This window comes from Leguminivora glycinivorella, chromosome 18 (assembly GCF_023078275.1).
Source record: "Leguminivora glycinivorella isolate SPB_JAAS2020 chromosome 18, LegGlyc_1.1, whole genome shotgun sequence".
Taxonomy (NCBI): Eukaryota; Metazoa; Arthropoda; class Insecta; order Lepidoptera; family Tortricidae; genus Leguminivora; species Leguminivora glycinivorella.
In genome coordinates, this window is record NC_062988.1 from 6,020,689 (window position 1) to 6,043,977 (window position 23,289).

Consider the following 23,289-nt stretch of genomic DNA (forward strand, 5'->3'; position numbering starts at 1 on the left):
GTCTCCAGACAACACGTACTTATGCTGGCGGTAGCGAATTAGTATATTAAAGAGCTCATCCTGGACTACTGGGCCCACGTGCTGAATACCACGTGCTATTAAGCGACTTATCTGTGGATGATTTCGCTGACGAGTCGAAAACTACGCGCAAACGCGTAGTCTCACTGCGCTCACGGATCACAGCGTGATGGGGCATGTAGTAGCCGAATTGAGGCCTGTTGATCTCGGTTAAGTGACCCAGCTCCTCGTATTCACGAATAAATTTGCAATACTTATTTTTGAAGACAGTATCTTTATTAAGTTTTTTCTCAAGACTGTAGAAGCGCTTTTCAGGCATGCAGTAAGAGTCACCAAGAGCTACCTCTGGAGTAAAGTTAAAGGGCATGGAAACTGAAAACCTACCATCATCAAGTCGCTTCGTAGTTTCAGTGAAGTAACGTTCACAGAATTCGTCGTCAGCTGACAAAGTTGGTTTTGAGGATGGTACTTCTTCAAGGTTTACCCTTGAATCGTCGACAGACACTTGTTCGAATATTATTTCAAAGACAACGTTTCAGATAATTTCATTTCATCGACAGTTCATATCGTAGAATAATCGATACAAGTAAAATTAAACCGTAGACTACCTACTTGGTAAGCCGTTTGTTTCTGTGTGATCACAGTTCTAACTTAACCTAAACCTACTCTAGTCTAGTGCGTCATTTAATTACAAAAGATTGGGAAATGTAAACTTTGCCTAACAATACCTTTGACTAAATAATATTTGGTAAAATGAAATTTGACCAAGTAAATATTTTGGGAAGTAAATACTTGCCAAAAAATGTTTTGCCAAATGTCTATTTGCGATAAGTTGTTTTGCCAAACGTTTATTTGGGAAATGATAATTTGGGAATAATAGTTTGGGATGTGAAACTTTGATAAACGTTTTTTGGCGAATCGTCAGTAAACTTGATTGCCCACATATTCATTGTTCTCAAACATTTCAGGCTTAATAATATACCTTTACCACGTGCCCCGTGGTTAGGTTACATTAGAACTGCGACGATTAAAGAAACAACTTGTTGCAACAAAAGTGGCTTAGGTTAGGTTAGAACTGTGACTGTGACCATTAAAGAAACGACTTGCAACAAAAGTGGGTTAGGTTAAGTTAGAACTGTGACCATGAAAGAAACGACTTGTTGCAACAATAGTGGGTTAGGTTAGATTAGAACAGCGACGATTAAAGAAACGACTTGTTGCATCAAAAGTGGGTTAGGTTAGGTTAGAACTGTGACCATTAAAGAAACGACTTGCAACAAAAGTGGGTTAGGTTAAGTTAGAACTGTGACCATGAAAGAAACGACTTGTTGCAACAATAGTGGGTTAGGTTAGGTTAGAACTGTGACCAAGAAAGAAACGACTTGTTGCAACAAAAGTGGGTTAAGTTAGGTTAGAACGTATCCATGAAAATGTTTGTGATAATAATATATTTTTAATTATATAAATATAAATAAATAAATAAATATTATAGGACATTCTTACACAGATTGACTGAGGCCCACGGTAAGCTCAAGAAGGCTTGTGTTGTGGGTACTCAGACAACGATATATATAATATATAAATACTTATATATATAGAAAACATCCATGACTCAGGAACAAATATCTGTGCTCATCACACAAATAAATGCCCTTACCGGGATTCGAACCCGGGACCGCGGCGCAGCAGGCAGGGTCACTACCAACTGCGCCAGACCGGTCGTCAAAATAAATTCGTCGTAAAAATAGTCGTAAAAATTTATAAAATATATAATCTATAATAGGTATTAGGTACTAATCATAAGTCATATATGTATATCGAAATAGACGAAATAAAACTTTTAAATAACTCTCTAACTTTATTATTCTGTAATGTTATTTATGTATTTTCATGAGATTCTATGACCAGTGAGCAGATTATATGATAAAGTAAAGCTAATACATTTAAGGCGAAAAGTGTTATGGAATAATATTATAGATCAAAAGTTTTTATGATCACAAATTTTATTACAAATAAAATAAGGCCTTTTAAGTAATATAGTAGTAATAAATAGGACAAATAAAGATTAGGCCTTCAATTACAGTTTGATTGCCAAGTATGATGTTATGCTAAATGATTATTAGGTTACATGCCCATTAGGTCAAAACGGTTAGGCCAAGTGATAATAGAGCAAACGTTCTTAGGAATGTAGAGGGACGCCCAATCCGGATATACCATGTATATTCGGTTTAGGGAAACAGCAATTTCCCATACATGATAGTTGTGAAGTGACAATACAATCGCGACTGAATAAGTACGGGACACGCGTTGACTGTTTAGTGGTTCCTGGGTGCGTAGCCGAATGGCACTAACGCTCACGAAACGCTCACGAAACGAAACGCTAGTAGAATCTATCCCAGTCACTCTTGCGTATTGGCGCGACAGAGCCGGACTACGTTTCGTTTTCGTTTGGCGTCGGAGAAATGCCATTCGGCTACGGGGCCTGATATTACAGGAATACTGCCTAACTCTCCCATAAAATATTCAGTTGGCGGATCCTAACTTCTTCCGTCCGGAAGAAATTGATAATACTGTTGGGCGTAGAGTTGTTCTTTGAGCTCTTGTGCATCAATAAAATAAAGTTAGGTCCAGGAAAGCCGCTGCTCGTCGAAACCACACTAGGCTGGATTGTGGCAGGTCGTCATTATGATAGCGACATGCGACCAAAGCAACGTGTATACTGTAACTTCACTAAGGAGATCAGCGATCAACTGGCAAAGTTTTGGAGCCTTGAAGAAGGGTGTACCCTTGTTTCGACAACGACAACAAATCATCGAAAGTTTAGTTCGAGTAAAATTGTTTCTAGTAATTTTGTTACTATTTATTTGAAATTTTCTTAGTTATTATAAATACTATTCAACTAATATTTCTTCATCGCTGATTGGTTTCAAAGTACTTCAAATAGCAGAACTACAAAACATCGCAATTCATTTATTCGACGTATTATTTCAAAACTTTCTCATTTGTCGTACTACACATTTAAAGATGTTTCTATTCTAGGAAACTTAAAATTGTCTATTTTATCGTGGCAGATCACATACGTATGCGTAATATGGACGTCCATAATTAAACTATGACCATTTGCTGAAATCCTATATTAGAGTGGGTTTAGGTTAGATAGCGGCTTTTAAAATAGGTTTGGTTAAATTTAAATAGAATAATAATAGGGCATTCTTTTAAAATGTGGTCAATAGTCTGTCAACTAACGATGTCACATAGGCAAAAATCAGTCTGTATCTTCAGAAAGCAGTCACTCGCTAGTCACTTTATCCCTGTCGGATAGCCGTAGGGCTCTCAAGTTTTTAATGAATCAGTGAATGTCTTTGATAGGGTCTCGCTTACGCAATAATTTATGTTTTATCTTTTCGCTTGCTTATGTCTTGGGATATCTAAGTACAATCTTACCTTGGTATGGTCAAGCATAGTGTCATTTACCATGAGCTGGAATACCTTCCACTTGAATAAATTTAAATACGAAATTTAACATAGAGAAATTAAAATCCCTTAAGGTCAAAGTTGGCTGCGGTGAATCTGCCTTTTCTTTAGAAAGTGTTGAAAATTCTCACAACACAAGCTCTCCTGATGTTTATTAACTCGTTATTCTCAGAATCAACAGTTAGTTAATGGTTAATTAGGAACATTTGCACCTGAGAGGGCCTGGAATTTAACGAGTTTTATGAATATGGTTTAGTTTTATTAGGTTACCTAATTAGTATCTGAGTCAAACACGGATTTAGGTTTTATCCATCCGTTTGTAATCGGATTGAAACATTGGCAGATAAGCACCGTTCATAGTGTTAATTATGAATACTATCTAACGATGCTGATTGCGTATTTTAACGGTGGAAGCATTGTTCTTGTTCATCAATTATACTACGGCAAGGACGGAATCGCCAGGGTGGGCGATTTTAGAACTATTCGAGGAATAGAACGAAGGGCACTGAACAAGGTGTGCCCTCTCCCCGTCGACGATGATGACATGTTGGAGGAAACTTCAGCGCCGATCGACCCTTCAGCTCCCTCCAACGGGCCCCCAGCATGTCTACGACAACAGGTTCCTGCGCGGGGCGCGGGCGCCGGGGGCATGAGCCCCACCACCGACTATTAGCTCCAGCGGCTGCCATAGCGCCGCACGCGTCTTATCTTACTTAAATCTCTTTTTGTATCATTTTTGGATATTATATCCTTATACCTAAACTTCATGAGTTTTACTTGCACCTTAATCGCCTGCAAACGGTAAAAGCTAAAATTTAATTAATATCATTATAATGATTGTACAACTGTAGCAGTTCATGCAGCAATTAGCAAATATTTATTGATAAATTTGATGATAAAATTTGTTACTTTGCTACGTTTTAATATGACTTTTATATGGTTAAAGATTTTTTGTAAAAATTAAAATTTTACTTAAATTTTCTGACGTACTTCGTTGTATTTCAGAAAAGTATTACGTATCCGTTTATTACGTATTTTGTAGCAGGCGTTTCCCTTGCGCTATGACATGTGGTTCTTCAAGAAGCAAGTGTTTAGGGTTCTCAAAGGTCGGCTACGCATAAGTGGCTCCCCTGCTGTTGCTTATAAATGCGCATGAGCGCGATGACTGTTTCTCAACAGGCGGCACTACTCCTTTGCTGCCTATATTAAGTATAAGAGTATTTTGGAGATGAAATTGTCCAGTAAAAGTCGGCAATTTGTACATTACGTAAGGGTCTAAGTAATATAGCAAAATCCATTTCTAATAATCTCCCTTTATATAAAGGTAGCATAGTAAACTAATACGTAGGTACAGGTTTTATTTTATTATTTAATAGCGATCCGGCCCGTCTTTAAATTACTCTATATCTATTTAGAAAAAAAATACACGTCAAAATCCGATAGTCTTAAAAATCTTAGCAGACATAGGGACAGACAGGCAGACAGACAGCGCTTCTTCAAAAATCTCCGTTAACATGTTTTATACACTCGTGCTATGCAGGTAATTGAAATCAAAACCAAATTGGCGAGTATTAGTTTACTGGATTTCGATCTCTGTATTACTCTATGATACCTACGACAGTTGATGTTACCTGTGGGATAACAGCGTGGAGGCATCCATCGAATCCATCTGTAGATGCTTCCTTATAGGTATTGAAGACATACTTTTCGGGTTTGTATGACGCCCTGTCTGTTTATGGAATATGAAATGAAAATGCGATGGTCGTCCATAAACATTTATTAATATAATTTATCATTTTCCATATTCCAATGGTAGTAATAATACAATTATCATATCCCATCATCAGGAATGTACCATATAAGAAGCTACGTACAGAATTGTCTACTAGGCTGCAATACCGAGTACCCCCTGTCCGAGAGTAAACAGTACACCAAGATTCGTATTTTAATATGAATAATTATATTATGACACATTCATTTATTGTTAAAAGTCTAAGTTGCCAATCGCTAATACAAGTGGCGCTGTTTCATATAAAGGCTTAATATAGCGTCTTTCACCAAGTTTTTTTATCGATAGTCTCTTAAGATTCTAAAACATTAATGTTACATTTTTTTTCTATTTTGTATTCGCTACTTCCTATTGACATAAGTTTACCACCAATTTTAGTAGCTACTGCTTTAGATTTCTACGTTTAGCTTAGTTAACTCTACATACATACATTGTAAGAAGAATGTTGAAGCGTGCGCGGCGCGTCCGCGCTGCTGGCGAAACGAAAAGGAACTCAAATATAACGGCCAGCTGCGCGGCGGCCGGGCGCGCTGCGAACTTCTGATTGGCCGAGCTAGCGTCGAGCGTACTGATTGGGCAATAAGGCTGGGTGATTGCCCAACCACGTAAGCGGACACCCGGCTCAATCAGACAAACCATAAAGACTAACAGAACGAAACAAACGGAATTCCAAAAAGCTAAATTTTGTATACAAGGTCCAAAAATATTTCCAAACTAAAATTTAGGTCCCTGTTTTCGATTCGAATTCTAGTTTGAAATGATAGAACGTGAAATGAGAAAGCCGAGAACGCAATAAGTCCGTGTGTTAACGCAAGAGTTGTCGCGTCCGATGGAGCGGCGGGCAAGTCGGCTGGCGGGAGCTGGCCGCCGCTTCAGGGGAGCCATGGTGGGGTGGGGGGCTCACCCCCATTTCTGGAAGAGGCCCATGCGCTGGCAGCGGCAGTTGGAGCCCCAGAGGTTGCAGCGGCAGGACGAGGAGTGGCAGCAGTCACCGGGCCGGTGGTCGCAGTTCCCTCCGCGCCGGATGCAGGCTCTCCTGAAAACGTAGATCAGCGACGAACGTCTGAAATCACCATCGGATACTAAACTAAGTTTGTGCGTAAATTATGTACAATACTGTATGTGTAACAGTGACGGTCACATAATAACCAGGGCTAATGCCGGGAAAATAGTGCAGTTTGTTACTTGTTCAATACTGCCAGACACAATGATTTTGAAATAATACTGCAACTACTTGTAAGTATACGTGCTAATGTCACTGTTACACTAGTATTATAATGTGAAGAGTTGACCTTGGCGTGACAGCCGGATATTGACACAGACCAATTCGAAAATACATCCTGCCTTATTCGAACGATTCAAGTATCTGGGTCGCACGAATGTGCGAAAGTCAGCTCATATGATCCAACATGAACAAATATCAATTTGATGTGATATTCAAATTGGCCCGTCAGTGTGTTTTTAACCAAAAACGAGTAAGGTAAAATACCCCATAATGGACGGTGATGCCATTATGGACAAAAAACACAAATCCTTAAAAATAAGTATCTAAAATACGTTTCTAAAAACTGACGGCTATGTACCATAAACTAGAGTTGTAGAGCTGTTTAATTTTGAAATTTCAATTAATTCGGTTATTTCTGAAGGATTTGGAGACAAGATAAAATTCACCAGTTTACTGAAAAAAATATCAAGACGAATTCTTAGTAATGTTGCTAAGAGAGATGAGTTCATGTATAAAATAATAAAAAAATAACGCACGGTGTAATCTTGAATGCGTTTTACTTACTGCATTAAGCATGAGATAAGGTAATAAAACATACTAGTTTGTTGCTCCAAAGATGATAAAGAAATGATGTTATTTTGCGAGTGTCCATTACTGGACCCGAAAAACTGCCTACCTCCTATGATGGACAAGGAACAATTTACAAAACCAAAATTTACAAGAAACAATCCTATGTTAAAATAACCCAAACTAATTGTATTTATGGTGTATAAAAAAGACTCATTGCGTATCAGTTGGCTTTAAAAGTAAAATTTTAAACTTATTTCACTGTCCATAATGGGGGATCCATTACTGGAGAACTGCCGTCCATAATTGGAGAAAAAACACCTAGTTTTAATTTGTTAACTATGAAGAAACCAATAGGAGTATCTATTCTGCAATACGTTTGAAATGTAGAAGAAGGATAGGACATTCAAGATTTAACACGCTTGGCGGTAGAATTTTTACATTTATCAGTGAAATATCAAAAACTGGCGAATTTTTTTCTTAAACTGTCCATGATTGGGTTCGTCACCTTAAGCGATAAGCTATTGACGTTAGAAACGACCAAAAGATTAAAAAAAAATATTGGGGACACCTTACACAGATCAACTTAGCCCCAAACTAAGCAAAGCTTGTACTATGAGTGCTAAGCGACGATATACATACTTAAATAGATAAATACATACTTATATATAATATATATACATAGAAAACATCCATGGCTCTGGTACAAATATCACACAAATAAATGCCCTTACCGGGATTCGAACCCAGGACCGCGGCTTAGCAGGCAGTGTCACTACCGACTGAGCCAGACCAGTCGTCGATACTCTCGTGTACATGTATAGATAAGCGAGAGCAAGCGATAGAAATAAATTATCATCGCACCAATCATCGCTTATTCGCTTTGGGACCAGTGCCGTAAGGATAGTCACGGGGACAGTGCTCTAAAGGTCATGCATACACAGTCATGTCTTCGTCTAAATCAATACTACGAGTACAGTTACTAGTAGTGATGAAGGAGATTTTGTTTATCAGTCAAGTAGGATAGATCGTTTCATTCGCAATTATTCACGAATTTGTCAAGTGTAACCTTTAAAAGTTAATGACAATACGAATCAAGGCACGCTTCATTATTAATGACACGATCTGTAGCTATATTACAACTCACAATGGTATTAGAGGTACAGTCGACATCAAATATATTGGAGCGGTAAAGGTTGCTCACAAACATCTGAACACCCCTCTTTTGTATGGACGCTAAAGTGCCTGTTCAGGGTACGTAGCCGAATGACGCTCACGAAACGCTCACAAAACGTAGATAACTATCTCTATCGCTCTTGCGTATCGGCGCGACAGAGCCAGACTACCTTTCGCGGCGTTTCGTTTTCGTTTCGCGTCGCAGAAATGCCATTCGGCTACGGGGCCTGATATTGCTTGGCAAAAAAATATTAGAAATCTAAAAGTGGCAACATTTTAGTGTTGGGACCTTTCAAATCAATTTTTGTGAGAAAACGAGACGAAACTACGAAGCTGTAATCACCTTAGCCTCTTCGATATATCAAACGGCAACTGTACTTCATCGGTCAAGGATATAGTTATCGATGAGCTATAAATCATCATTTATCAACTCATAAAACCTCAGATTATGACAATAAATATACACACATTCTTAGTGATTTTGACATTAATAACTTTGTCCTTGATTATATGATAATCCATACTTAATATTATAAATGGGAAAGTGTGTGTGTCTGTTTGTTTGTCCGTCTTTCACGGCAAAACGGAGCGACAAATTGACGTGATTTTTTAAGTGGAGATAGCTGAAGGGATGGAGAGTGATATAGGCTAGTAGAAAGAAGAAAATTTCTAACCTCCCTCTTCCCTAAAATGGGGGGTGGAAAATTGTACGGAGCATTCCGCAATTTTTGAATTTAACGCGAGCGAAACCGCGGGCAAAAGCTAGTGCGTTATAAAGTCGCCAAGAATAGACGCCATTGAACCGTGGGGTGATAGTAAGTATACAACGAAAGTGATATACCTACATTGCGGTGCTGTTACACGGCAACACAATTGGCAGCAATTCACATATCATTGCCGCGTTTGTTCAATACGCACCAGCTAACTATGGAGCAAATGCGGCAATGGTACGCGAATTGCTGGCATTTGTGTTACCCGTGTAACATCACCGTTATTCTGTCATTCCTGCTGACGCTCAAATCTCGCGCAGGAATCGCTCAAATCTACCTATAGCATGTAAACAATGGAAATATGTAAACAAGGCACACGTCGATATCGGATTTGATGATAAACAGTTGGCGGCATTTTATATTTATTACAGGGATTACACAATAAACCTGCTAACATCAACTGTGTCATCCAACGTATTACAGATAATCCGATATCAAAACGTTGTCATGATATCATTTGTTTGTGTGTCTGGCTTGCTCCAATATAATTATAGGATTCAAGAGATTATGGGAACGATCATAACATTCAAAAATATCTAAGCAATGATTAAATGCCATTATTCTGATATCGGACTGTAAGTTGAAATTGGCTTCACCAATTTTTCATTACTACATAAATTCACAAGGCAAAATGTTTTTCCAAATCGATTTTTAGTAGTAGGTAGTTTATTTTTATTTTTTATCGTAGTGAAAGCAACATTTTATTGGCATGCTTTTCACAGTGTGTGCGGATGAGACAACGCACCAAAAGCATCTGACCTGAATAACTTTTAGGGTTCCGTACGGCAAAAAGGAAAAACGGAAACCTTATAGGATTACTCGTGTGTCTGTCTGTCCGCTTTTCACAGCCAATTTTCTCCGAAACTACCGAACCGATTAACTTGAAATTTGGCACACATATGTAAAACGGACATGTAATTTAAATTAAGAAAATTCAATTATAGGGGCCACTTTTGGGGGGTAAAAGTGAAAAAATTAAAAATCAAAGTTTCTAGAACTATTGTATTACATATCAAATGAAAGACCTTTTTATACGCATTTAAAAATATTTTTCTTAATAATTTTTAGTAAAGTAATTTTAAAGTAATTTAAGAAAATAGGAAAAAATGACCGGGAGGGGGGGGGGGCGTCATTTTTTTTATCTTATCTCCGAAACTACTAAGCATAAAATTTTCAAAAAAAAACACGAGATTGTTTTCAATCTATAGATTACAGTAAAAACTATTAGAAATCTACAGTAAAGCGTAAGTCGAACTTAAAACAAAAAAAAACGGCCAAGAGCGTGTCGGGCCACGCTCAGTGTAGGGATCCGTAGTTTTCCGTATTTTTCTCAAAAACTACTGAACCTATCAAGTTCAAAACAATTTTCCTACAAAGTCTTTATAATGTTCCACTTTTGTGATTTTTTTCATATTTTTTAAACATATGGTTCAGAAGTTAAAAGGGGGGGGGGACGCACTTTTTTGTCCTTTAGGAGCGATTATTTCCGAAAATATTAATATTATCAAAAAACGATCTTAGTAAACCCTTATTCATTTTTAAATACCTATCCAACAGTATATCACACGTTTGGGTTGGAATGAAAAAAATATCAGCCCCCACTCTGCATGTAGGGGGGTACCCTAATAAAACATTTTTTTCCATTTTTTATTTTTGCACTTTGTTTGCGTGATATTGGTACCAAATTTCAGCTTTCTAGTGCTAATGGTTACTGAGATTATCCGCGGACGGACGGACGGACAGACAGACATGGCGAAACTATAAAGGTTCCTAGTTGACTACGGAACCCTAAAAACTCAAATTACGAATTTCACTCACTGCCGCTGTAAGGAGTTACCAAATCTCTTGAAATTGTGTGAGCGCGTTTGAATATTACATATAAACTCATTTCTGATTCGTGTTGTTCAAAATATCGATTATTTACAAATATGACTTAAGTTCCTACTAAAAAGGAGGCGCTTAAGCCCTTCTTGTAGTGTACGGAACCCATGCAACGCGAGTACAACTTGCACTTCGCCGGTTTTTTTTTTTCAATATATTAAATCTGTAGTTTGCGGGCAAAAATTTAAAATGTTATTATTTTATGTAAGTATATGCCTATACTAAGATAAAATAATCACATTTAAAATAACACATCATCATCACACAACGATGCGATGGCAGACGAGACTATACCAGAGGAATGGAAGAGGAAGGTTAGCAGCATTCTTCGCCTACCCCAAATGAGTAGGACAAGGGCAGGTGAATGACAATATAGACACATATCCATTTTTAATTAACGGCTCAGTCACGACATTGGTCCTAAGCGCGACAGCGGGAGCGGCAGCTATACGTGCGAATGAAAAGTCCCATCGCTGCGTCTCGCTCCAGTATATGGCCGTCGCTCACCGCTGTCGCGCTTAGACCAATGCCGTGGACGGTTACAGAAAAGCAGTTATTTCAGATGCGTTATTTGATCCATTACTTTAGTTTAGATGCTGACTGCAGTACAGAATTGAACTTACTTCCCAACATCCTGCAGCAGCTGCAAATCAGCCGGGTCCTCGCCGTAGTCTGGGACGCTGATTTCCACGTCCTCGTCTCCTAGGACAAGAGAAACTATTATTCCTACTATTCATTTAAACCGGTAAATACCTAAAGTAAGAACGCAAAGGGGCAAACAATCAATTCACTGAAGAATATTGTCCTCAATCGCAAAAAGTGGCAGTGCCGATATCCTCCGGGCGAACTGGTATGGAATGTAGCCCCATAGCATAAAAATGTTAGTGGGTTAAGCAATGGTTAAAGATCGTTTTATAAAAACTTTTTTTTATTATAGTTAATCATTGTATTATTCTGCTTTGACACGTCAAGCGCGACCTCAAGTAGGTAGACTCGCGGACGAGAGCGCAAGTTGTGCTAGACCGCCTGAGGCCGCCAGACAGGGTTCCGGTTTGTGGGTAAATTTAGCAACTTATACCCGGACGAAGTCATGTGTTAATTTCATGTATCGCTTTGCATATCTACCTAAGTACTGCAAACAACTAAACATTGTAAAACATGTTACGTGTAGACAAGTGTATACCATTAAGATAATAAACGACACCTCGCGAGAAATAGTAAAAATTTTATGACATTACATTAAGTTTGCAATAACTTAGACAGTTTTGAAATATAATATCCTTCTACAAAGTTACTTTCTCGTAATTTTTCTTTATTACAACGCAAGGCAAGTGCTTTTGAGTAATGAAATAAAATGAACCGTACTTTACAAATAGCACTTTGAAATTGAATACAATAAAACACTTTAAGACGATATCATAAAAATGTAGCGTAAGTTTAAGTATAGGTAACTTGACTGTGACGGAAATTATACTTTCATAACAAGAACTAAAAGTAGTAAGAATTAGAAATGAACTATGAAAATCTGCAATAATCTTTTTACAAAAGGCTTTACAGTAACAGCGACCTGTCTTATCGTGGTCTTATCTCACTCACAAAAGCGTGGTAAAGTACTCACCTATGCGTTCGCCTACACGAGCTTAGACTGTGTGCGTAGTAACGCGTTTCTTTCATATATTTGATCGCAAGTGTCCAAGGTGTGTCAGAAGTAAGTGAAATTAAAATTACCAGGATCTATGTACGTCGCGTGCGTCCACTCAGCGACGAGCAGGAGCGCCGCGAACGCCAGCAAGAGTGCGCCGGCGCGCGGCATGCTGCCGCTCGAGCCGCTAACCTGAAACAAACGAAACGTTATGTTTGCTACACTTGGGTTTACGTAGACGTACAGCTAGGTCTCCTTTACGTTTGTGGACATTTTCGCGAGAACAATCCCCAAAAAATTTTTTTCTAAGATAGGTAAACTTTATGTTTTCCTACTCAGAATCACGAGCCCTTTGGATCTAGGACAAAAAACAAGAGGCACAAAATGGTCCGCAAATTTTCTATCATTTTGCATACTTTCGACTTTGTAACCGCTTTAAAAGCGTTTGAAATATGGTAACGAAGTATAAACATTGAATTGGGCGATTTTTTTTTACCCAGTAGGATCGCAAGGGTTCGTGCAGGAAAAAACATTAAATTTACCTATTTTGAAAAAAAGAAGGTTTTGAAACTTTTTTCGCGAAAGTGCCCTCGTGTGAGCATTAAAGGATCATTTAATTTTAGAGTAATTTTAGGTTTAATAGTTAGTTTTATTTTAAGACAATATTATGTTCTTCAAGTTAACAAATAAATAAAATAATTTTAAAAGTACAGTTGTAGGTATTTTTTTACGCCATTATATAAGTGTGCGGTTAGGTCATTTCACGGCACTTACGGCAATGTTCTGCAAATTGTTGCATTAATCAAACCACAGCAGCTCAAATTGTGGTGTTAATTCACTAATCTTAACTTTTATTTGTGTGTGTGTTTGAAACACAGAATCACCAGAGACCTGGCTCAGAAACCTGGCTCTATAAAATTAACACGTTAAAAAGTGAAGCCGAAAATGTACTGTCTCCATGTCTTTTACCTAATATTACGAGTATAAAAATCGAATGAAAGAGTTATATTTCAATATGTATGAAATATGAAAAAAAAAACCTAAAATAAAAGTAATATTAATTAATCATAATACATTACAGCTGTACTAAATAGAAATGCCTACAGTCATCATTAGGTATACGAATCATGGATTTTCCCCGATTTTTCGATGTTCACGGTCAGGGTGTTTTGGGATCTTGCAACAAATCACTTACTATTTAAACTAAAATAAGTGTGTTTTGTAAAACATTAAGCTCTTCCGAACGTGTTGTCCCGGTCAGTACATAACTAAGGCAGACAAAGAAAAAATCTATCTTACGTCAAAAAGAAAAAAAAGCATTTTGTATTTGAAGTGGTAGAAAATGCAAAATACTTGTACTAAAAAGTATTTCAAATAAAATACAAAATAGTTTTCGATAAAAGTATTTAAAATACCAAATACAAAATAGGTACTTTGGATTTTGAATTTCTATTTGAAATGCTTTTATTTCAAATAGTTAACATCTCTGTACAGTTGATGAATTCAGAGTAGCAAAAGCAATTACGTGATTCCATATTCACAACCAACATTAGACATTTTCATTTTAACTATTAATAAAAGAGGTATAATCATAAATTTTACTAATTAACAATAAGTGTGTGATTACTAAATAGATACCGCAACCCAAAATTGTCTTTTAAAAAATTTACATGCGCCCATTTTGTCTCAGCGCTTAGGTAAATAATTTATTTGTAACTTCTATATGCCTTCTTTATTTATTTAATTTTGGGTGTTAATTAAAAAACATATTCGTCTTTAATATCCTACTGGGCATTTTTGTGAAAATAATACGATATTTTCTAAAATAGGTAAAGGCCGTAGCAGGATAAGGGAACAAAAATGATTAGAGCTTATGATGATTAGGAGCTGGTTTTTTTTTCTATAGTTACTTACACTTAGTAGTACGATTATGCAAAGTTTTGTTGAAAAATTCCCAGTGGTTCAGCCAGCAGAAGAAAAAAACCAAATTCATGAAATATGACAATCTTTTTTCATTTTGGTTAACTAAATAGTACTTATAACCTGGAAGAAATTTGAGTCTCCAACAATAATATTTCTGCAAAAAGTAAGTAAGGCAACACTTCAAAAAAAAAATTTTTTAGTTTCTGAAGGAGGGACCACTCTAAGTGATACTTCTAAAAAGCCTTATTTAATGATCTGTCCGTCATATAAGTTTGACAGTTAAAATCGAAAAGCAACAGTGTCAAAATTAAAAAAATAATGTTGGTTGGATTTTGTTTTATTTTATTGTTATACCGTTCTAACACCGCCAAATAACTTAAAAATATATTTTCTGTGTGAATGTGTAAAAATAAAACAATTTTTTGACAATATTGGCTTTAAAAAGATATACAGGGTATATTTTGATAGCGGGTCAGTGAGGGCAGCTACCAGATCCCGTGCTGCTACGCGAAAACGGTCTAAGGAGACATTCCATCTATTTCAAATTGATGAAGATTGGCGTTTACAGATTTTGGAAATAACATAGGTACAGGGCGTGAGAAAAAAAATCATTTTTCAAAAACTTTTTTTTGATGCCAAATGATCCCATTCCTCTCAAGGATCAAAAGTTTGTATAGAACCAAAAAAAATTCCGGCTAGAAAATCCACAAATCGAGAAAAACATTTCCCATACAATTTATATGAACAAAATATTTTTTTTATTTTTACATACGACTCACGGTAATGTACTAAAAAGATACAAATTGAAGAAAACTTTCCCCATACATTTACTATGGAGAAAACGTGAAAATGTATTATGTAATGTAATTACGCCAATTAGTCCTGTTACATTGAAGGACCGTAATAATGTATGAAAACATAACAGTAACATAAGATATAGTAAAATTAGAATACATTTTCACCTTTTTCCACAAAGGGATTTTTTTGTGGCTTTTTAGTACATTACCGTAAGTTGATCTCTAGGAAACTATTGATACTGAATAAGAACGGAATCGTTTGGCATTAAAATTTATGTGAAAATAAAAAAATATATTTTTTTATACAAATTGTATTGGAAAAGTGTTCTCAATTTGTGGATTTTCTAGCCGGATTTTTTTTTTGGTTCCATACAAACTTTTGATCCTTGAGAGGAATAGGATCTTTTAGCATCAAAAAAGAGTTTGTGAAAAATGTTTTTTCCAAAATCTGTAAACGCCAATCTTCATCAATTTGAAATAGATGGAATGTCTCCTTAGACCATTTTTGCGTAGCAGCACGGGATCTGGTAGCTGCCCTCACTGACCCGCTATCAAAATATACCCTGTATATCTTTTTGAAGCCAATATTGTCGAAAATTTGTTTTATTTTTACACATTCGATCAGGAAATAAATTTTTAAGTTATTTGGCGGTGTTAGAACGGTATAACAATAAAATGTAACAAAATCCAACCAACATTATTTTTTAATTTTGACACTGTTGCTTATCGATTTTAACTGTCAAACTTATACAGAGTGGGGCCTTTAATAAAGGCGAAGAATTGAACTCTAGGCTATTCTCTTTATACTGATCAACATTTTGTTCGGCGACTTTTAAAAATAACTTGTATTTTGATTTTTATCACCCTTGAAAGTTTTTTCTAAGAGGTAATGTATTGCGAATTCTGTTAAGTCTAAAGTGTGACAGACAACGTCAATGACAACAATAATGGCGTACATTGAAGCTAATATTTATTTTGTATGAAAAATTAAAAATTTAAAGACTTCATATTTTTTAAATGTCACTGAACAAATGTCGATCAGTATAAGGAGAATAGCCTACAGTTCAATTCTTCGCCTTTGTTACAGGCCCCACTCTGTATGACTGACAGATCATTAAATAAGGCTTTTTTAGAAGTATCACTTAGAGTGGTCCCTCCTTCAGAAACTATTTTTTTTTTTTTAATGTTGACTTACGTACTTTTTGCAGAAATATTATAGTTGGAGACTCAGTTTTCTTCCAGGTTGTAAGTACTATTTAGTTAACAAAAATGAAAAAAGATTGTATGATAGAGTTAAATACTTTTAGAGAAAAATCATATTTCATGAATTTGGTTTTTTTTTCTGCCGGCTGAACCACTGGGAATTTTTCAACAAAACTTTGCACAATCGTACTACTAAGTGTAAGTAACTATAGAAAAAAAAAACCAGCTTCTAATCATTAAAGGGCATTTTTTCTTCCCTTATCCTGCTACGGCCTTTCATGATTTTCCTATTCAGAACCATAATAAGCAGTTTCGTTCTTACTTGGTAAAGAAAGCGTTCCGAATTAGATTTTTCCAATCTGTTACCATTTTCAAACAATTTTTACGGCGGTTACAACATGGAGAGTTTGTAAGTATAGGTACCTAAAACTTGATTAAGTAAATATTTTCCCGCGAAAATGCCTATAAGCTCAAACGAATAGCAAGACGGTATTTTACTGTGTCTGTGCCTTTATGCAAAACATTGATGTTAAATTGAACTCGGCATCACTCAAAACTTTTTAACAATAACAATTCGCTCAAATCCGATATCTTTCGTAACTTTTATCTGCAAACTCGTTATAACTTCATAGTTCCGAGTATTTGAGTCGAGTCGAGTCCTGATTGATCCATTCGCGATTTCTCGGGACGCGTGATCCAACCGAAGTGCCTAATTAAAGTTGGTCTTTGAGATCTCAGATTGTTTATGGGAGGGGAAGAACGTTATCTTGATTAGATTCCTCTTCTGTAATTTTTATTTGAAAATGTGACTTATCTTTGACATTGCGGAAGCAAGCCTCATTTTGTATACAATTTTGAACAGTTAAGTACCGGGACGTTTTAGAATTCCTTTCAGAATCTCTTCTTCATCGTTCCAACATAAACAGAATTCAAATAACCTAATCACAAAATTAAAATTTTGAAAAAACCCCGACATAGTGGACCGATTTTCATGAAACATGGTTAAGAACACTAATTCAGCTTTCAAACACAAAAAAACTAAATCTAATTCATCCGTTCGGGAGCTACGATGCCACAGACAGACACGTCAAACTTATAGCACCCCGTCGTTTTTGCGTCGGGGGTTAAAAAGTAATAGAATGAATTCGAATGAAGTTTAACACTAGGGATTCTAAAACAATAGACGTTTGAGCCTTACAGAAAATTTCACTTTAATTTATTGTTATGACAACAAGACCTCTCTCACGAATGAGGGCCTCTCTCAATAATGAGTTTTCGACTGTCTATAAATGTTAAATAATCCTGGCATTCCGATATTTCAGAATAATATTTTTTTATTTATTTAAACTTTATTGCACAACTAAAGAAACATGTACAAATGGCGGACTTAATGCCAAAAGGCATTCTCTACCAGTCAACCATTGGGTTAAACAGAGACATATATGTTGGCGCAGGAGAAATAATAGCTAACAGAGACAAATATAATCGTGACATCAAACATAAATTTACTAAACTCAGGTTGAATACTAATACTTATATAAATTTATATAAAGATAGACTAATATATATAATTACATATATATGATGGTGATAATTCCATCATATCCATCCATATGTGCCATGATATGTGCTATACCTATTGTTTTTATGTTTTAGTTTCAGTGCCTTGGTTTTACTGTTATGTTGTCTAACTTATTTGAACAATAAATAATAAATAAATATCATAGTTCATTTGGAAACCTATTCGATGTTTCGAAATTAACCGAACATTTTCCACCTTCATATCAAAATTGTTCACTAGGTTTTCCCCGCCAGTATCCCCAAGCTTCGTTTGTACGGAAACAATGTACTGAGATTGGCGCTAAACGGTTTAAAATAACAATAGGTATTTTTATAATCCTCCACATGTATCACACACGTGTTGTTATCGTATCCATTTTTCACTCGTATCAAGCGCTGGTAGAATTAATTTGGTAAACGAGGGTAACAAAGCACGTCCGAGTGCCGTCATAAATTCACTGGAGCTTTGACTGTTATTAAGCTCTGACACATTCGTCTGCTACAGAAAAATTCGGATTTTGTAACTCGAGGGTTAGATTTTAGCTTTACACGTCCTTGAAACATGAAGTGTATGGAAAATACCACAAACAAACTAACAAACAAAGCATTTATTGCAAACATATTAGAAACATAAGCAAGGGCGCAGCAATCTTACAATTACGAGTGTATTACGTTTAAAAAACGGGAAATATCTGCCAATCGACTAGACCGCATTGAAACCAATTCAAAGCATCAAAAATTATTCAACAATGACTTAAGTACGAAACAAAGTTCATCAGATGTTTCTGGTATCGAAGGAAATTTTAATGAAGATTTTCTTTAAAACACTTACAGATTGATATCAGCCAGCCCAGCCTAGTCGAAATGAACATCGTTAGTCCATTTTCACATTATCCGATCCGATATCGGATGTCGGAAGGATTTCTATGGAAAAAATCAAAGTTGGCGCCTGTAATGTGTGGGATATCGGTCCTACATCCGATATCGGACCGGATAATGTGAAAACACACTTAACGCTAGACGCCGATTGAAACGCAGTGTTGCGCAGTGTGGAGTCTGGCTCTGTCACGCGAACACTGAAGAGCGATATTATCGTAAGCGATTGTGCATTTGGCTACGTACTCTGAACGCAATGGTATCTTCGAAGCATTTGTTCGAATATGACAGTATGGATATGATATCCGTGTCGACTACACAAGGCTCATTCACACCGGCACAAACCGACATCGGCTTTATTAAGCCCGTCTTTGTTCCCTGCCCACGGGACTGGCTTGATTACGGCTACTGTTGGTCGGTTATACAGCCCGCTCGCTTCGCTCGCACTTACTATTTATATCAGTTCTCTTTTGGTTACTTAGGAAAAGGTCTGCTTTCCTGACTTAGCCACTATAGGACTCTATTTTGTTTGTTATTTTATGTACATGATATCCACGTTCAGCCCCACGTAACTGTACTAGGGTGCGACTGAGAAAGTTCAGTCCCTTTCGTACTCTGTATGATGAAATCCATAAATTCTGTAGGTATTGCCTTAATCTTCAAATTACGGCATTACTATATGAAAAAAAATTCGCGCTCGCTACGCTCGCGATTTTTAGGGTTCCGTAGTCAACTAGGAACCCTTATAGTTTCGCCATGTCTGTCTGTCCGTCCGTCCGTCCGCGGATAATCTCAGTAACCGTTAGCACTAGAAAGCTGAAATTTGGTACCAATATGTATATCAATCACGCCGACAAAGTGGTAAAATAAAAAGTGGAAAAAAATGTTTTGTTAGGGTACAGGGTAGGGGGGCCTACATGTAAAGTGGGGATTGATTTTTTTTTTTTCATTCCAACCCCAACGTGTGATATATTGTTGGATAGGTATTTAAAAATGAATAAGGGTTTACTCAATTAGTTATTGGATAATTTTAATATTTTCGGAAATAATCGCTCCTAAAGGAAAAAAAGTGTCCCCCCCCCCTCTAACTTTTGAACCATATGTTTAAAAAAAATTAAAAAAATCACAAAAGTAGAACTTTATAAAGACTTTCTAGGAAAATTGTTTTGAACTTGATAGATTCAGTAGTTTTTGAGAAAAATACGGAAAACTACGGAACCCTACACTGAGCGTGACCCGACACGCTCTTGGCCGGTTTTTTCTATCTACGTCGTAAAACTTCTTCCCAAAAACTTCGCCGAAACTCAAACTCGCTCTACCCTGATTGAGTGCACGGGCCGGCGCTGTATACAGCCGATTGAGGCAAGGTTTATATGACATGAGCCTTATGGGACAAGTGGGGTGATTGAGACAAGGTTTCTCTATTTCGCATCGATCTGTTTTGACAAGTTTACGTATGAATCCATCCATACTAATATTATAAATGGGAAAGTGTGTGTGTCTGTTTGTTTGTCCGTCTTTCACGGCAAAACGGAGCAACGAATTGTCGTGATTTTTTAAGTGGAGATAGTGGAAGGGATGGAGAGTTACTTAGGCTACTTTTTGTCTCTTTCTAACGCGAGCAAAGCCGCGGGCAAGAGCTAGTGCTCTATAAATGACTAGTCAACTACACACGTGTATTTTTGTAACCTAAAGTAATGTCAGTTTTGAATAATTCACGGTAATTTTCATTAGACTTATATAGACCGGGATCATTGGATGGAGTTGCATAGTCCTAAGGTAATTTCGACGGAACGCCACTACATAGGTACCGAGATTGGTAGTCTTACCGTCGACACGAGCCGAGCCGAAGATGGCGCGCGCGCCTTTGATCCGTGTCGAAAAAACCGACAAGTGATGGATCGCGCGAACTTTGCCGAGCCGAGCCGAGCCGCGCCGAGCGTAGCTGTTTAAACGGCGCGTGGCGCGCCGGACCACGAGCCGAGCCAGGCTCGGCTCGCGTTATCGCGCGCCGTTTAAACGCACCTTAAGAGAAGCCATTGGGATTCAAAAATATATATTCGACAAATGATTCGTAATTGGCGTTGGCCAATAAACACGACTTGTTTCACGATGTGCTAACAGGAAAAACTACGTTCAATATATTAAAATACTGACAATTAATTTTGAATTTATATTCGAAACAGAATTTATTTATTTACTGAGTGGACTTGAATACATTTGAATAGGCTGTTATTTTGCTCAATTACTCATATTAAAATGGTTTCGACGAATGAGAAAATTGACTGCCTACTTTATTTCGTTTTTTCAACATTTACGTATTTATACATTTAGAACCTGAGTAATATTGATTGCTGCATTTTTGGTACGTTCTATAATATATCTGACTAAATTTATTGGCGCGATACCTATAAAGCCGGTTTTATTTTGACAATTTAATTATTTCAGTTTTCGTATAGGTCCTCCTCCTCCTCCCATAAATACCTCTATAAGTCGCTTGAACACAGCGGTGGAGGTAATATTAACAAGAACGGTGATAGCTTTGACAATAAGATTGTTCAGGTAATTAACGAGCAACTAACGTACGAGTATCACCATCAAAGATGATTTATATAGGATTCACAATATTCATACTAAGAATCGTGCCTCCATTTTTAGCACCTACTAGCTTTTACCCGCGGCTTCGCCCGCGTAATAAAAGTATTCTTATTGAAACGTTTACAAAAAATAAGATTTTCATTTGGATCCGTAGGTTTCTTTGTAGGTACATCTGTCCGCGATTATTTCGATTAAGGTAAAGCGGGGCAATTCTCGACTGGGCGGCCATTGTAACTGATCTATTTGCTGTACGGTCAGCCAAGAACCTTACACTGCTTTTTGGCTGACAACAGGGGAGAAGGTATTTCACTTCCGCCTCGTTAGATTTTAAAAACGTTGTATTTATCGTGATCAGCGACCCGATAAACCATAAAAACGATACCCATATTGATTTTTTGACTTTATCACCCCCTTTTCACCCTTTTAGGGGTTAAATTTTCAAAAAACCTGAAACACGTATTCAATCATATGTCTTAAGGAATCTTCCTGTGAAGTTTCGAATAAAATAGTCAAACTAATCTTGTTTCCCCATACAAACTTTAAACCCCCATTTGACCCCCTTAGGAGGTGAATTTTGAAAAATCCTTTCTTAGTGCTCCTCTACACTACATAAGGAACCTACGTGCCAAATTTGAAATCTCTAGGACCAGCGGTTTCGGCTGTGCGTTGATATGTCAGTCAGTCAGTCAGTCAGTCAGTCAGTCAGTCAGTCAGTCAATCAGTCAGTCAGCTTCTTCTTTTATATATTTAGATTAAATACTGCACTTATTAACTACACTGATGATGCCTACAAATTTATTTTTGTCAAAATGTGTATTCACGTGATAACATTATATCTTATACTTTTAAACGAGCAATTGTTGTATATTTATTTATTTATTTATATATACCGACAATCTCGGAAACCGCTCTAACGATTTCGCTGAAATTTGTTATGTGGGGGTTTTCGGGGGTTAAAAATCGATCTAGCGTAGCCTTAGATCCCGGAAAACGCGAATTTTTGAGTTTTCATGAGTTTTTCTTTCGCGTTAGTAAACGTAAAATATGGTCGTTAATTTCGCCGCGCGCGCATCGATTCCGCTTAGCTCAGTCGTACGAGGTCGGTCTAATGTACGCAGATAGATCGTAGGTGTCAGGGTTCCGAATCCCGGCCAGAAATAAAGTTTATGTTTTTTGTCTTTTTTTTTGTTTTTGTATTTATAAGAGTTTTTTGTTTATCTAAAGACGTAATATATAAAAATAGAACCGTCGCCCAGATATTTAAAATAAAGAAGCATGTCCTTTGTTCTTATAAAGAATAAAAACACGCAAAAATATTTGGGGAAAATATAATTTTGGCCACTTCCAGGCTGCGAAACAGCGCCATCTAGTTTTAAGCCTAAAAACCCATACATTTCAGTGGTACGCTTTTTTGTATGGGCTTTGTCTGTCCTTGGTATCACTTTTGACATTGAAATCTCCGATCCATACCGTATTGCTATTGAGGTCGCCATTTTGACCTTTGTCAGGTACCTAATTAAGAACATATTCGATAACTCAGGATGATATCCCCTTCAACGGAGAATCAACACAAAACGTAAGTTTTGGCTTGTTGAATTTAATCCTAGTTTTCTACATTAAGGGGACACGGTACGTTGTGCACCTTTTGATAAATAAAATTCGTTTTTAAATACAATTTTCCTGTCCCTGTTTACTCGTATACATACGAAGTTAAATTGGAACCTATCGGGACTTGTCCAAAGTCCGAGATTTCAACAAGGCTCGCCGCGAAAACTTTGCGGAATTTGTGG

At 36.9% G+C, this 23,289-nt stretch overlaps 1 protein-coding gene across 6 annotated transcripts in view; it reads right to left on the reverse strand.

The window, feature by feature from the left end:
• Positions 1–5,254: 5,254 nt before the first annotated feature.
• LOC125235973 (U8-agatoxin-Ao1a-like) overlaps positions 5,255–23,289 on the reverse strand; it is an 87,158-nt gene continuing 69,123 nt past the window's right edge. For 2 of the 6 annotated variants that reach the window (XM_048142640.1, XM_048142637.1), the window contains exons 2-4: positions 12,629–12,734; positions 11,524–11,602; positions 5,255–6,344 (exon numbers count right to left, since the gene is read on the reverse strand). In XM_048142640.1, coding sequence (XP_047998597.1) covers positions 6,182–6,344; positions 11,524–11,602; positions 12,629–12,713 — 327 coding nt within the window. In that variant the 5' untranslated portion in view covers positions 12,714–12,734 and the 3' untranslated portion in view covers positions 5,255–6,181. The remainder of the gene's footprint in view (positions 6,345–11,523; positions 11,603–12,628; positions 12,735–23,289) is intronic. The other 4 variants (XM_048142642.1, XM_048142638.1, XM_048142641.1 and 1 more) reach the window with 3 other exon arrangements.